The following is a 17168-nucleotide window of genomic DNA, read 5'->3' as shown; positions in this document are numbered from 1 at the left end:
TAACAGCAGCCATTTTGTAACACATGTTCCTCCTGACGGAAGCACTGCACATTACTGTTCAAACTATAAATGTAAAATATTGCTTACCTCAACGTGACAATGAGCCTTTCCTCTGGAGAAATGCTGCGCCTCATATTGGTGTCCATGAAGGTAAGGACAGTACGTAGAGACGACAGCAAGCGATCAAATGTACCCACTGACATCCGACAGAAGGAATAGAACTTCTCAGGATGCAGGCGCAGATCTTTGCAGAGGGTATGAAAGTGTCCTTTCCGGTAGCGTTGTGAAACTATCGGATGGACCCAAAAACGCCGCCTTCTACTAGGTTCCTCATCCAACAAACGAGTGTGCTGTCCCCATCGCCGAGAAACAAGCCAATGCAGTAAGACCTCTTCCTCTGAGTCATCCGCCATGGTGAATCAGCAAGGACAAGCAACCAAAAGAACCTCTGTACCCTGTAAAGACTACAGAAAATGGCCACAAAACCATACTCAGGTGACCTGCATATATACCAGTATCCTGGGTGGAGTTATTAAAATTACATTTTTTTCACCATTCCTTGTTTTCTGACGGTCCGCAAAAAAACCGGAAATATAACAGAAGAAAAAACGGACACGGATCACGAAACAACGGAACCCCATTTTGCGGACCGAGAAAAACGTTGTGTGCATGAGGCCTAAGAATGATTGGGAAGTACAACACACTCCCCTGAAAAACACTAGGAAAGACTCTCCCACCGGAACTTGTAACCCATTCAGGAGAGTTCAGTCAATGGCTTCGATACTGACAGGTATATAACTTTTTGAAGTCCAGAACACTTTCATATATTATGCCTTAGGCTGTAGAAGAGAGTTTTCCTTATGCAATATATTACACTGGATGCACACAGTAATCAGTGGGTCTCTTTTATGTCATGTCAGATGTCCAGGATCTAATATGATAAGTTGAATCCCTGATGAGTTTATAGAGCAGTGCTGGCGTGGATGTCAATTCTGACTTTATTTAAGGAGATACTGGAACAGATCACACTTCTATTAGGATCTGTAATAAATGAACACACTTTATTGTCCACTCCTAGTTAAAGACTCAAGACAGAATGATAGAAGATATTATAAGACTAGTCTGACTATAACTGGGTGGTTTAATGTAGATGCATCTCAATACAACCAACACTTTAGACTAACAAAACAATTTTTATTGGACATTTAAAATTGTTAGTCATGTTTGCATATTTCAAACAGGTATGTAGACAAGATAATAAAGATCACATTAGGACCAGAAGCGGACAGTCCCATCAGATCCCCCAGAAATCAGATAATCTCCTTTGTGGTCAAAGATCACACATTGAGCATCTTCTTCATGGCCTTCTAAGTTCATCAGTTGCCCAGATGTTAGCACCAGCACCTTGACTGTTCCATCATTGCTGGCCAGGGACACCAACTGGCCTGTAAAAGAGAAGAGATCAAGAGGGTGAGATTCGCGCTGAGGGTGATGCGGAGAATAATAATTAGACTTCAAGTGATGTGCGCTGAATTAATGTTTTTATTGGAAATAACTTCAATCCAAGCGTGATAAATCAATATAAATGAGACGAGCTGTCCATGCCAGCAAGTAAACTCATAAATCCTTAGCATGGCCATCCTGTGCCTATTAGAATAAACACTTAAGCTGCAGGACAGCAGACAAAATATCTTACATTCCACTAATGTAAATTGGACAGAACACAGCAAGACATGTTATGTCCTGGATGTAGCGCTCTAGTCAGTTTATTTAAAGGTAAAAATATTCAGTAGTCCTTTCAAGATCTCCCTTAGTCTAGGTGTATGTTAGAGTTGTGTTCAGTTCTGTCAGGCTTTCAGGTTTTTTGATGGGAAGAGCAACATGGTCATCAAAAACACTTGAACCCAGATGGAGTACACGATAAGTCAATGGGATATGTCAGGATCCTTTTCAAAACTGCCATGTGGACATGTTCGAAACACATAGGCATTCTACTCTATCATCTGTACACACATTGCTTATAAAATGACCAAATAAAACTGTGATATTAATTGAAGGAGCATTGGATTGCACTATGGATTAATTGTGCCCATGGCCAATTCTGAGATTGTCCATCCACCTTCCCATCTTGAGAAACGGAGAACCGAGTTAGGTTTTCCTTGTTTTACTGTTCTTTGATCTTTTTTAAAATATATCCTTGGTACTTTATTATGGCTTTGTTAGGCCTCTGTTGTGCTGTTTGTGGTCTCCACAGGCAGAACTAGTATCCATTGACTTTATTGTGTGTATTACCACATTGTAGTGGTTTTCCTTATGAGTTTGTGGTGACACCACTGAAGTACTCCCTATTTTATTTGTGATTACGGTTCTCTCACACACATTAAGGTCTATGGTTCAGTGGAAACCAGGGACACAACACGGATGATATCTGTGTTTGCTCCATGGTTTTCATAGATCATTGCTAGAATATAATGTGAAAATTAATTTTTAGGCTAGAAGTTTCCGTGGAATACTGATGACACACAGAGGGCAAAAAACTGACAAATGGACCAAACAGGGATCCTTCACAGACATCTTCAAGTATAAACCACTGACCGTCTTGTCACGTAGGTATTCTCGGACATGTGAAAGAGACCTAAGAGTTGGAAGCCATGATGTAGCTATGAATACAGCAGAGCAATGAGTGATTTGTTCCCTACCAGAACAACGCCGTACATTGTATAGCAGCTGTTCTTCATATAGCAGCTCAGCCCCATTTATGTTTTAACCACACACATTTTGGACCACAAACCTAAGTTCAGTTCTAGTTATTCAGTAAAGAAAGTAGTTGCACTATGCAAAGAGCCAGGCTTGGATGGTGATGATGAGAGAGACGTTTTAAGCAGCTAAGCGGATTAGATTTTTTTTTTTAAAGAAACAAATCCATTTATTCCTGTTCAGGGGTTTTACCTGGTAATGCAACTTAGCCCAAGAAAATGCCCCCCCACCTTGTAAATTATTGTTATACATGACCATTTGCTTAACAGTCTTACATATTGATTTATTGATGTAGTTTCAGCCTCTGTTTCCTTTGGAGATTAGATCATGAGACCACCAAATAGAGTATCAATTGTAGTCACATGATATAACTGCCAAAAGTAAAAGACAGAAAATACTGTACATCAGTAAATTTATATGTAAGAATGTTAAACCAATAAATATGTATACTAGCTTACTTATAAATGGGAGACCTTTTTTCTCGGAGTGGATTGATGTGGATTGTCCCACAAAAAATATGTTTTTACATTTAAATCCAGCCCATTATTAAAAACATTTTTAGTATATAGATTTGTTTAAAAAATGCATATATCCCCAGATATTTCAGGGATAATGTTAGAATATCACCACCTGCTGTTTCTATTGAACAGCCTTTTTATGTCCACCTCAGTAAATGTACAGAGGTGGATCCACATGCTCAGCCTTACTCTTTTGGGTATGTGATCCCTGGTGTGGTGAGTCGGCTCCTACTGAAGCTACAGTACATTGTTTTTTCTGTGACTGAGACCTCATTGCTCTAATTGCCAAGGTGGACTCAGAAATGCTGTTCAATAGGGCAGCAGGTGGCGCTATTATAACTATTTCTGCAATATCTGGGATATGAACTTTTTTTTAAAGTGTAAATTCCAAAAATGTTTATATTGGTCTGATTTGACTATAAACGGTATTTTGCATGGGACAACCCCTTTAAAGGGGTTGTCCGGGTTCAGAGCTGAACCCGGACATACCCTTATTTTCACCCAGGCAGCACCCCTGAGGCTAGCATCGGAGCATCTCATGCTCCGATGCGCTTCCTTGCCCTGTGCTAGATCGCGCAGGGCAAGGGCTCTTTTGTTTATCATAACACACTGCTAGGCGGAAACTTCCACCCGGCAGTGTGTTCGGTGACGTCACCTGCTCTGATGGGCGGGCTTTAGCGCTTCCCTAGCCGTTTTACTGGCTAGGGCAGCGTTAAATCCCGCCCATCAGTGCCGGTGACATCACCGGGGTTCCTGGCAGCCCCATGGAGAGCCCCGGTACGTCACCGGATCTCCAAAAAATGCCTTTTCCTCTGTGAGATTTAGCGCAGGGCAAAGTAGAGCATCGGAGCATGAACTTCTCCAATGCTTAAGTCAGGGGTGGCTGCCGGGGTGAAAATGGAGGTATGTCCGTGTTCAGCTCTGAACCCGGACAACCCCTTTAAGTGGGCTTAAGTGGGGTTATTGTTGTTCTAAGGAAACATAATACGTCAAAGCATCCATCATGAGTCTAATCATAGCATATAGTAACTTGGTTCTTTGATTTTACAACTACCCACATCGTCTGTTATAAATTTATTTATAAGGACAAAAGGAGTTTGAAATTTAGATGGTGAGGCCCATTGGAGACAGGGACCGATATGAGCAATGACTATCTCTGTACGGCGCTACGGAAAGTGTTGGCATGATACGAATGAATAAAACAAATAGAATGCAATAGACAGGAATCTCTAAGGCAGATCCAATCTGATCCTATTTGGGAAGGAACACCAAGTACATTGTCCCATAGGTTCTCCTTTTGCTGCTGTGCTATTTCAATCTGGGGTCTCACGCAATTGTCCTTCAGGTCCATTAGACCATGGAGACGTCAGGATTGTTTTCTTTGAGTTAGCTGAAAAAAACACACAGCATCGGAATGTAAAAAGGTGCAGGAACTAACCCTTTCATTGCTGTAAGCCATGTATCATAGGTTTTACTCTGTGAACACGGAAGAGTTAACACAATTTTTCTAACATTCTGTTCAGTTCCAGGGAGTATCTTCTAACAAACTGTTCTGATCTTCTGGCAGCTGTAATTGTAGATATACATTTTCACTGCTGTAAACACGTTATATCCTAATGGTAATATATCTGTAAAATTACTTCAGAGATGATTATCCTGAAAAAAAACAAGCTTTCCGAAAATTGTCTTGCTCACTTTAGTACACCAAATAAAACATTTGCGGCTGCAAATCACTACTGTACTTTGATGTGAGTATGAGCCATCTCATCCTATGCTGTTCACTTATATACTGAGGGAAGAGAGGGAGTCTGCTTCTCAAGAAGACATCTGCTAAGATTAGAATCCTGAAAGTTGAGCTTAATAGGTCTCTTGGTGACCCATAAATGTTTCCATGATTCAATAAACCACCAGTGATGCCACAGCTATCAGATTGCTCATTATGTATTGTGCTGGTGAGGGAAGACCCATAGTAGGTGGCAAGGCGCCATGTTTGTTTTACACATCTATACTTTAAAGTATTAACTACAGGCAAAGTTCAGCATTCATGTAATGATGTGCCTGCTACAAAAACTGGTGAATTAATATCCATTTACCCTAGCTTTGATTTTCAAGAGTCAGATCATTTTTCCCTTTAACTAGAGCTTCCTTGAAGTGGACGCTAAGCACCCAGTGCAGGCTCTCTTCAGGAGAATGTCCACCCTTAAACTCCCTCAGAAATTCTGTGTGGATTCATTTTATAATACTTTTTATAGCAGTTGGAGCTCAGTTTACTTGATACAGAGACCCAAATCCTCTACATAGACATGAAAAAATGGCCCCTGCAAATACAACTAGAAGAACATACTTGGTAATTTTACACTAAACTTTATAATAGAACAATGTGCAGTAAATCCTCTATATTTCCCTAGGGCTGACTAAAGGCAGCCAGAATTTTATCATTTAACAAAACAGTATGTCCATGAAAGGGGTTTAGGTCTCTATCACAAAAACAAAGACCTGCTTGCCTTAAAAAGAATTGCAAAAAAGTAATATTTCGGGAATGTTGAAAAGTTAGACATCCACTTTAAAGAGGACCTTTCACCGATTATTACTCTATGAACTAACTATACAGACATGTAGGGCGGCGCCCGGGGATCTCACTGCACTTACTATTATCCCTGGGCACCGCTCCGTTCTCCTGCTATGCCCTCCGGTATCTCCGTTCACTAAGTTATGGTAGGCCGAGTCTGCCCTTGTTCTTCTGTAGCGCTGGCCAATCGCATTGCAGAGCTCAGAGTCTGGGAGAAAAGAACCTCCCAGGCTGTGAGCTCTGTGCTGTGATTGGCCAGCGCTAGAGCAGAACAAGGGCAGACTCCGCCTACCATAACTTAGGGACTGAAATCTCCGCCTACTATAACTTAGTGAGCGGAGATACCGGAGGGCATAACGGGAGAACGGAGCGGCGCCCGGGGATAATAGTAAGTGCAGTGAGATCCCCGGGCGCCGCTCTACAGGTCTGTATAGTTAGTTCATAGTGTAATAATCGGTGAAAGGTCCTCTTTAAGATTAAAGCATCAATATCATGTTAAACCAGGACAAGATTGAAGCCCGCTTCAGCTAAATGGTGGAGGCGGCTCATAGAGGGAAGGGTGTTATACGTGGTGGTCTATCTAGTTGACCACTTGGGTACTGTGGGCATTGAATAGACGCAGAAGTAATCATGCCTCATGTTAAATAGCAATACAACCATTTTATGAAGGAATAGATACTATATTGTTGAATCACTGGCTGCTCAGAGAAGTTACACATATTTATAGATATCAGGTATTCATAAAATCCACCCACTTTATACTACAGTAATTAATCTATTAGCTGCGACACGAAAATGTACCAGAGAATGTCTAAACCATGTTTCTTGTTTAAGCATCTAACCAGCTATCTATCTATCTATCTCATATTTGTTTCTCTCTCCCTAGATATATATATACACATGTTGATAAAGACTTCAACAAGCAGTTGAAACGTTGCTTACACTGGGTTGAATAAATCACAGTTTTATACGCTACGTTGGAGTGCTACCGTGCCTTTCTTCACATATATATATTTTATCTACAGATAGGATATAGATACCATAGATTGTATCTATCTAGCTCCTATCTATTTATCTGCCTATCGTATCTACAGTCAGGTCCATAAATATTGGGACAAATATTGGGACATCGACACAATTCTAAAAATTTTGGCTCTAATTTTGGCTCTATACACCACCACAATGGATTTGAAAAGAAACAAACAAGATGTGCTGTAACTGCAGAATGTCAGCTTTGATTTCAGGGTATTTACATCCAAATCAGGTGAACGGTGTAGGAATGACAACAGTTTGCATATGTGCCTCCCACTTGTTAAGGGACCAAAAGTAATGGGACAGAATAATAATCATAAATCAAACGTTCACTTTTTAATACTTGGTTGCAAATCCTTTGCAGTCAATTACAGCCTGAAGTCTGGATGCATAGACATCACCAGACGCTGGGTTTCATCCCTGGTGATGCTCTGCCAGACCTCTACTGCAACTGTCTTCAGTTCCTGCTTGTTCTTGGGGCATTTTCCCTTCAGTTTTGTCTGCAGCAAGTGAAATGCATGCTCAATCGGATTCAGGTCAGGTGATTGACTTGGCCATTGCATAACATTCCACTTCTTTCCCTTAAAAAACTCTTTGGTTGCTTTTGCAGTATGCTTTGGGTCATTGTCCATCTGCACTGTGAAGCGCCGTCCACTGAGTTCTGAAGCATTTGGCTGAATATGAGCAGATAATATTGCCCGAAACACTTCAGAATTCATCCTGCTGCTTTTGTCAGCAGTCACACCATCAATAAATACAAGAGAACCAGTTCCATTGGCAGCCATACATGCCCACGCCATGACACTACCACCACCATGGAAGTAAAATTGAGGCACACAATTTTCAGTATTTGCAATTTCAGGCGATTTATTTCTTTGTATCATATAGTGATATCATCCATTTGCCCAATCTATTTCATAATTTGAACATTTTCATAAACCGGACGTTTCGGTCGCGCAGGACCTTCATTTGCGGTTTTATCTATAACATAATAGTCAACATGAGCTGGATTATAGCAACTGTAACAATCAGGCTAAGTGCATATATATATACTTAAATAAGTCCTAAGGGTATAACAAAAAATATAGAATAGACATACATTGAATTTGGGGTATACAGAGTACATATGTAGAACTGCTTGATATGTTGGTGACGTATAGTAGCCTTATAGCACACGTCTGTGGAATAACTGATGCCCAATCAAGGTAATATTTCATACATCTGTATATATCCCCCAATTTCCTATTAAATGCATGCTGGGAATTAAGTGAGCCGCCACCTGGTAAAATTGAGTAACCGCACTTAGTTTCAGCCACATCAACGTCCCAGTAAACATTCTCAATGTTAGTTGCATGGATGAAATGCAGCAAAAAACGTCATTGTTAACGATAGTAACATGGAGCATATATTACAATATACATTCTGGTATATATATTGGCTTACACCCCTAGCCGCCCGTTCTGGAGTCTTACAAGGTAGGCCGGTACAAAATATCAAGAGACCTGAAAGGAAAAAGTCTTATTAAAGTTACTAAGTTCTAAGCGATACCTGTTCAGATGGGTGTGTGAGCTTGTGGGGCGCTGGATGCGTGGCGTCTGGATCGCATGGCCGCTATTTAAGAGTGTATGGGGTTCATGGTGGTTCCGGTCATGTGATCAGAAGTCACGTGACATCTGGGGCAAGCGTGTGCGTTCCAACTGTGACGTCACGTGTGCGCTGCGTTCCACTGTGGTATTCTATAGGCATAGCGCTAATTCTGGTCTAGGGGAAGGAGGCCAATGTTTATAATGTTTATACATGAACGCTGCACTTATGTTCTAGGAACCATCTGGAATCTAGTCTAAAGGAAGGGAGGGAAGTAGTGGCAGGGAGGGAAGAAGATGATCTAAATATTATTCTTTTCTTCCACATACTCGCTGAGAATAATTTTTGTCTGCTACGGATGTGGGTGAGATACTCCCCCCTTCCCTCCCCCCCCCTTTTTTTCCTCCCCCTCCTCTATTCCACTACCCGTCCCTGGTTATAATTTCTCTTTTATCCCACCTGTTATAGAGTATTAACCTTTATTATATTATATTATATAATTTTCATATATATTACATACCCCTATTTAGATATTTCCATCATGTATTCATTTAGAATCTGATTAAACTGCATTATTTCTGCCACTACTTCCCTCCCTTCCTTTAGACTAGATTCCAGATGGTTCCTAGAACATAAGTGCAGCGTTCATGTATAAACATAATAAACATTGGCCTCCTCCCCCTAGACCAGAATTAGCGCTATGCCTATAGAATACCACAGTGGAACGCAGCGCACACGTGACGTCACAGTTGGAACGCACACGCTTGCCCTAGATGTCACGTGACTTCCGATCACATGACCGGAACCACCATGAACCCCTTACACTCTTAAATAGCGGCCATGCGATCCAGACGCCACGCATCCAGCGCCCCACAAGCTCACACACCCGTCTGAACAGGTATCGCTTAGAACTTAGTAACTTTAATAAGACTTTTTCCTTTCAGGTCTCTTGATATTTTGTACCGGCCTACCTTGTAAGACTCCAGAACGGGCGGCTAGGGGTGTAAGCCAATATATATACCAGAATGTATATTGTAATATATGCTCCATGTTACTATCGTTAACAATGATGTTTTTTGCTGCATCTCATCCATGCAACTAACATTGAGAATGTTTACTGGGACGTTGATGTGGCTGAAACTAAGTGCGGTTACTCAATTTTACCAGGTGGCGGCTCACTTAATTCCCAGCATGCATTTAATAGGAAATTGGGGGCTATATACAGATGTATGAAATATTACCTTGATTGGGCATCAGTTATTCCACAGACGTGTGCTATAAGGCTACTATACGTCACCAACATATCAAGCAGTTCTACATATGTACTCCGTATACCCCAAATTCAATGTATGTCTATTCTATATTTTTTGTTATACCCTTAGGACTTATTTAAGTATATATATATATATATATATATATATATATGCACTTAGCCTGATTGTTACAGTTGCTATGATCCAGCTCATGTTGACTATTATGTTATAGATAAAACCGCAGATGAAGGTCCTGAGCGACCGAAACGTCCGGTTTATGAAAATGTTCAAATTATGAAATAGATTGGGAAAATGGATGATATCACTATATGATACAAAGAAATAAATTGCCTGAAATTGCAAATACTGAAAATTGTGTGCCTCAATTTTACTTCCATGTATATTGGCTGCTTTGCAGCCCTTGACCGGCACCAGAATATTAAATAGTAGAGTGCGGTTCTCAATCTTCTTCAAATTCCCGACTACCACCACCATGTCTCACTAATGAGGTGGTATGCTTAGAATCATGAGCAGTTCCTTTCCTTCTCCATACTCTTCTCTTCCCATCAATCGGGTACAAGTTGATCTTGGTCTCATCTGTCCATAGGATGTTGTTCCAGAACTGTGAAGATTTTTTTAGATGTCGTTTGGCAAACTCTAATCTAGCCTTCCTGTTTTTGAGGATCACCAATGGTTTACATCTTGTGGTGAACCCTCTGTATTCACTCTGGTGAAGTCTTCTCTTGATTGTTTACTTTGACATACATACACCTACCTCCTGGAGAGTGTTCTTGATCTGGCCAACTGTTGTAAAGCATGTTTTTGTTTTTTTTTACCAGGGAAAGAATTCTTCGGTCATCCACCACAGTTGTTTTCCGTCGTCTTCCGGGTCTTTTGGTGTTGCTGAACTCACCGGTGCTTTCCTTCTTTTTAAGAATGTTCCAAACAGTTGTTTTGGCCACGCCTAATGTTTTTGCTATCTCTCTGATGGATTTGTTTTGTTTTTTCAGCCTAATGATGGTTGGTTCACTGATAGTGACAGCTCTTTGGATCTCATCTTGAGAGTTGACAGCAACAGATTCCAAATGCAGATAGCACACTTGAAATGAACTCTGGACCTTTTATCTGCTCATTGTAATTGGGATAATGAGGGAATAACACACACCTGGCCATGGAACAGCTGAGAAGCCAATTGTCCCTTGGTCCCTTAACAAGTGGGAGGCACATATGTAAACTGTTGTAATTCCGACACCGTTCACCTGATTTGGATGTAAATACCCTCAAATTAAAGCTGACAGTCTGCAGTTAAAGCACATCTTGTTAGTTTCATTTCAAATCCATTGTGGTGGTGTATAGAGCCAAAAATGTTAGACTTGTGTCGATGTCCCAATATTTATGGACCTTACTGTATTTACCTATTGCAACTACCATTATATCAATCTATCATATATATATATATCCATCATATCTATCTGTCTCATATCTATCTGTCTCATATCTACCTGTTTCATGTTTGTTAACCCTGCTACATCCGTATCTATCTATCTATCTATCTATCTAATCTATCTAATCTATCTATCTCATACAGTATCTATCTTATGTATCATATATATTTATCCATCATATCTATCACCTATCATATCTATCTCATATCATATCTATCTATCTATATCTCATATCTATCTCTCTAATATCCATCTCATCTCATATCTATCTAATGTATCATATATAACTATCCATCCCTACGAAAGGCTGAAGCGTTCAGGCCCTGAATGTTCCAGCTGCTGACAATAAGAGATGTCATTGTTTGTCCGTATACCTTGTAATGAGCTGCCCTGAATAGGACCATTCTTGACTGGTGAACATGTTGTAGCAGTTTGGTCCAGTCAGTGTTCTGCATAGAGTGCTGAGCAGGGTCTTTATCTCCGCAATGTCTCTGCTCTACATTACTCTATGTGAGGCAGGTGGACTCCTCCGTGGTTTGTGCCTCTGATGGCCATATTTTTGGTAAAGGTCACCACTTCCAGTTTGTTGAGGAGGGTATGAGGGTTCAAGTCTATTTGTTGTTGGTGACTTTTCCATAGGTTTTTGTCTTGTGTGGGGTCTGGGCCGGGGTCTCTGTTGAGCACTATGTCTTTGAATTCTTTGGTTAGAAGGCTAACTCCTTGGTTATTGAGGTGTTTATTGTCATATAGGTGATGATGGTTTATGGAGGGGTGTTGTGCCAGGGTGATGTCTGGCATGGAGCTGATTTTAGCTGCCAGCTCCGTGTTGATGCTCTGGGTGATGTGTTCATGGATGTCCTTTCTTGGGAGCAGAGATGGCAGGATGATTTTACAGCTGGGGAACTTCTGTTGTGCAGTACCTGCTAGCTGGCTCAGTTTTCCTGCCATCTGCTGGTGTTGGTACTGGAGGTATTGGTGCCTGTGTGTATGATAATGTGGTTGGGTTTGGTGAAATATGGATTATTGACGATGGCTGTTGCTTGTTCGATAGTAGAGCAGCGTATTTTAACAGACTCTTTTTTCCTGGAAAAAGTCGCTTTGTGTTCAAGTATTTACCATTGGAGTCTATAATCAGAACAGTATCAGGGCGCTGCTCATGTTCGTGTCCAGCCTGCTGCTCGGGCTTCTTGTAGGAAGCTGCTGTATTGGGCTTCTGGTAATGTTTGGCTCTGTTGTTAGGGTCTGTTCTGGTTGTGTACTTGGGGTTGTCAGCTCTGGCCCCCTTTGATTACTCTACTGTTCTTTGCTTTGCTCTCATTTTCTGTTATTTTCATTTGGCAGTTAGTTGATATACTGGTGTCATGGCTGCTGGCTTTCATTTGGTCCTCGCACCCTTCTTTCCCTGGGTTCCTCTCCTTGATTAGGAGATAAGTCTTGGATTTCAGTTTTTCTATCTCTCATCTCAGTTCCGTGTTTTCTTGCTGCAGTTCTTGTAATTTACCTCTTATATCCTGCAGGGCTGAGGCCTGTTCACATTTTAGTTTGGTTATCTCTTCAGCTACTTGGTCATTTGCATTTTTGTCACCAGAATTTCTTTCAAGCTTCTCTTTAAAGTGCATAAAGTCTCTTTCTAGCTGAGATAAGCAATCTCTGAGGATCTCAAGGGAGGGGTGTGAGGAATTGGGACATGGGGCTGAAGAAGGGGGGTCTATGGTGGTTGTCTCTGTAGATTTGGGATCATCACTGCTCTTAGTCAGTTCTTTGTAGGTTTGGGCCAGGACTTTAATATGAGGTAAGATATCTTCAAACTGGCCGAGGTTGTCCTTTGTGCCCTGGATGACTATAATGCCATTATTGTACACGTTGATGGTGAGTGTGAAGTCATTGTCATTTTGTGGGTCTTTTACCCTGATCTGTCGGCCCTTGTTGATGCCAAACCTGATGATATTCTTATAATCACAGTATGTGATCTCCTGGGTGTCTGACCCCCTGCTGTCTGAGGCTACAGTCTCCAGCTCTATCCTATGGTCAGTTACATTCTTGGAGTTTTCTTTTTCTAAATTATAATTTTCTAAATTGTAGTTTTCCATTTTCTGGAAGCCCTCCATATATTTTTCTTCTACGGGGAGGTAGCTAATTAAAAGGACTATTAGGCTCCATTCACACGTCCGCAAATGGGTCCGCATCCGTTACGCAATTTTGCGGAACGGGTGCGGACCCATTCATTTTCTATGGGGACGGAATGGATGCGGACAGCAGACAGTGTGCTGTCAGCATCCGCATTTGCGGAGCGCGGCCCCGATCTTCAGGTCCGCAGCTCCGCAAAAGATAGAACACGTCCTATTCTTGTCCGCAGCTTGCGGACAAGAATAGGCATTTCTATAGGGGTGCCGGGTGGGTGTGTTGCGGGTCCGCAACACACCACGGACGTATGAATGGAGCCTTAGATAGGTGATGGAGCCTGGCGCTCTTACCTTTAGATGTTTTTAGATGCTCAGCTCTGTCTGATGCTCTCTGTTGCTTGTAGTCTGTGTTATAGGTAGAGTTATAGGTTATAGGTGATACTGCTTGAGAAAGGTTCCAGAAAGAGGACCGAAACATTGCTGTTTGGTGAATAAACACAGAATACCTTTACTTGCTGGAGTGCAACTATATTTCCAGGAACTGGGATTGTTTCTACAGCCGCTGGCACCCGTCTTCTACATTTTCTGTTTTGCTGGCTGGCTACATTTTCGCTATTCTATTTATCCGTCTGTCTTTCATATCTATCTATCTTTCATATCTATCTTTCATATCTATCTATCTATCTATCTATCTATCTATCTATCTATCTATCTATCTATCTATCAGAAACCATGTATGCATTATATTTCAGACTCTGTGCTAATCTTGTTACAGGGAAATCCGATTTATTTTTATCTTTGTGTATATCCCAGCCTGTATGTATATCCCAGCTGAATGGATAAGACAGACTTGGGAAGCGCTAACACATTTAAAATAAAAGAAACTCGCGTTCTCTTTTTACACTTTCAAAGCAAAGATTTAAGCTTCTAAGCATAAAAGAGAAGAAATTATTTACAAATCTGAATTTTGTCATTAAATTTATTAAAAGATATCTTACACTTAAGTCACTTTGAAAACTAGAGGAGACGTACACATGATAAATACTTATAAGTAAAATGCAGGTGATAAAAAGGCAGCTTTAACCTGCAAATGGCTCTGACTGAGCAAATAGATTGTTGTGACAGCAAAACCCAAATATAAACATTTATTCATTAAACTGAGCCCAAGTGGATTGTGCTGATGGAGATGCCTCATTTATATTCCCTGCAAGCTACTGAGGGGAGAAGAGGATCTGATCCAACCCATACAAGCACAGTACTCACTCATGCAATCATAAAGGGTTATTAGCCAATAATAGAATTTTCTGCCACCGTAATATGTATTATTTGTCTGCTGTATCATAAAAGGTGGATGATGAAAGAAGCCATGAAGGGTAGAACTTGCAAAAAAAAACAACTCACACGGCAATAATCTTGGTTCCCAATTCTCTATGCACAAAATACAAACAAGTCTCAGCTCCTAGAAATTGGCGGCATATATTGTTGTTTCTAAGCTTGTTCCACTACTTTCTAGACCTGAAATATGTTCTCTTTTATTTCAGCTCTGTATTTGAGTACTACTGTAATGTGAAATCTCCCTTCCAAGACTTTTCTGGGATTTCCATTCTGCATTTAAATTACTTCTATAAACTTCTGCACTTGCTGCAGAAATACTCGGCACTCGGCTCCCCCCCTTGAACCTTCCAATTACCCTTTTGTCATAACATCTTCAGACATGTTCAAGTAAGATGGATCTATTAAAATGATAAAATGGAGTATTAATAGCAAAACTACTGCCCCTGGGTTAGACAAAATAGCTTGCATTTTTAAGCTGAGCTCTAAGTGTTCGTAGATTAGTACCAAAAATGAAATTATGTTTTACAAGATCTTGTATTACAACATGTTTAACAACACAAGAAGATCTAGAAACCCAATACCCTGGAGCGGTCTAGAAACAATGTGCTTCATCTATTATTCAGACGGCATAAAGCAGCTTGTGAACCTGCGGGTTGCTCCAATGTGAAGCATTGACGGTCTCCGAATAGTGATAACAAAGAGTCTGCTCACTTTTACCTGAGACACTGAATGTTATGTACACAATCAGTCCTTTCTCCATGTGTGGACAAATCAATGGAAAATCCAAAGCATGCACAGATCTCATAGGGCCCCATAGAAAAGCATAGTATGTCCCTCTCTACCATCTGTTAGCCCAGCGGTCCATGCTGGCGCTGCAGCCCCTAACCGTGGGCAAGGGCGCCGGGCTCCCTCTTTCCCTGCCGCCATGCGCCGTGCTGACAAGCGTGGGCAATAGATAGCTTAACTTTGGTATCTATGTTCCATGCCAGAGTTTCCTTCCTGCTGGAGACTTGTACTGGTGTTTGAGATTGCATAGGTGCGTCTCTCTCCACCTATCAAGCAGCACATACATGCCCTCTGTCTCACCAGCCTATGGCTGGATTGCAGGAGGTATTTAATGGCGCTTCCTACCACAGGAAGATGCCTGAGCAACCTCGTGGTTTTAGCTCGTCTATCTCCAAGTGCTAAGGTGTCTCTCTTGTCTGCTACACTGTGTACCGGACCTTGCTTATTGAACTCCTGGCCTGTTTGCTGCCTGCCTCTGACCTCGGAATTCGTTTATGAACTTTGCCTGTTTGCCGTCTGCCCCTGACCTTGGATCTTGTTTATGGATTTTGTTGTTTACCGCCTGCCTCTGACCTCGGACTTCACTTACTGACTTAGATTGATTGCTGCCTGTCCAGACTCAGAACCTCCTGACCACGTACTTCCTCTCGGTGCTTGCAGCGATATCTCCGACCCCCTGGTCAGCTGCCACTGACTAAGGGACTGTTCTGGAGTAGCCCCCGGCAACTACCCTAACGGCACAAGCCTATCCTCACCATCAGAGGTTCTAGTGAAGACCAGGTAGTGGCTTAGTTAGGCCCCTCCAGAGTATACCCAGTCAGTGGTGCAGTGGGTCCACACCAGCTTGCATAACACCATCCAATGAGTTTAATGACAAATTTCTATTTTCTTTATGAAGTGGAGGAAAATTTGAATAAAAAAAAATTTGCGCTCCATCTCACCCAATTTACTCGACGTCTGTGTTGTAAATATGCAGCAGATGCTTAAATAATGTGGTGCTCCTTTAGAAAACCCTATTTCTCAATGTATTTGCAGCAGAAAACTGGCCTAAATATATTGATATATCTGCCCCAGACAGTTCTAAACCCTCTGTTTCCCATCATACAATATTTTATAAAACTGACTGCCTGAAACAGCCACTAGGGGGAGCTAAAAAATTATATAGTTACCATTGAACTTAATGGAAGGTGTAAAAATCTCTAGGTACTGAGCTCCCTTCTTTCCCCCAGTGTCAGATGTCACAAAATGCAGTGGATTTATGTTGGGAACAGAAGTGACAGTTCAGAGCAAGGCAATCATGTGGTCTGTCTCCATGGTAGATATGCCACTGGTGAAAGTCTTTTACATAATCTAACTTGGAGAGGCTTTCTCTTTTTCTATATCTTGTAAATAAGAAAGCAATATGAAACAAATGGCTCAGAATGTCATATTTCAGTTTAAAAAAACAATTAGATTACAGTTCTTAATTTTACAAATGAAAAATAAATTATGTATATATTTATTAGATATAAGGTAAGTCATTTAAACAAGGGAGCCGATGCATGCGCAGTTGGATCGACGAAGCCTGTGCCAGTAGTCCGCACGGGCAAAGACTACTGTGTACACTGCGCCTGCGCGAGATTACTGCGCTTGGAAGGAATGATGTCAGCGCAAGTGCAGTGAATAAATTAACTGGTAGGCGGTGCTGGGCTCCGGAACGATGGGCTCCAACAGATCGTGGGACAACCCCTTGGGCTCCTTAGCAAGGTAATTAACATATCTATAAA

At 41.3% G+C, this 17168-nt stretch overlaps 1 protein-coding gene across 1 annotated transcript in view; it reads right to left on the bottom strand.

Moving 5' to 3' along the window:
• Positions 1-1179: 1179 nt before the first annotated feature.
• The window catches only part of SPAG16 (sperm associated antigen 16), a 1151519-nt gene continuing 1135530 nt past the window's right edge, over positions 1180-17168 (bottom strand). The window contains exon 16 of the mRNA XM_040440778.1: positions 1180-1445. Coding sequence (XP_040296712.1) covers positions 1270-1445 — 176 coding nt within the window. The 3' untranslated portion in view covers positions 1180-1269. The remainder of the gene's footprint in view (positions 1446-17168) is intronic.

Source organism: Bufo bufo, chromosome 7, assembly GCF_905171765.1.
Source record: "Bufo bufo chromosome 7, aBufBuf1.1, whole genome shotgun sequence".
Taxonomy (NCBI): domain Eukaryota; kingdom Metazoa; phylum Chordata; class Amphibia; order Anura; family Bufonidae; genus Bufo; species Bufo bufo.
Note: the sequence above shows the minus strand (reverse complement) of the source record. Positions and strands in the feature narration are given on the sequence as shown.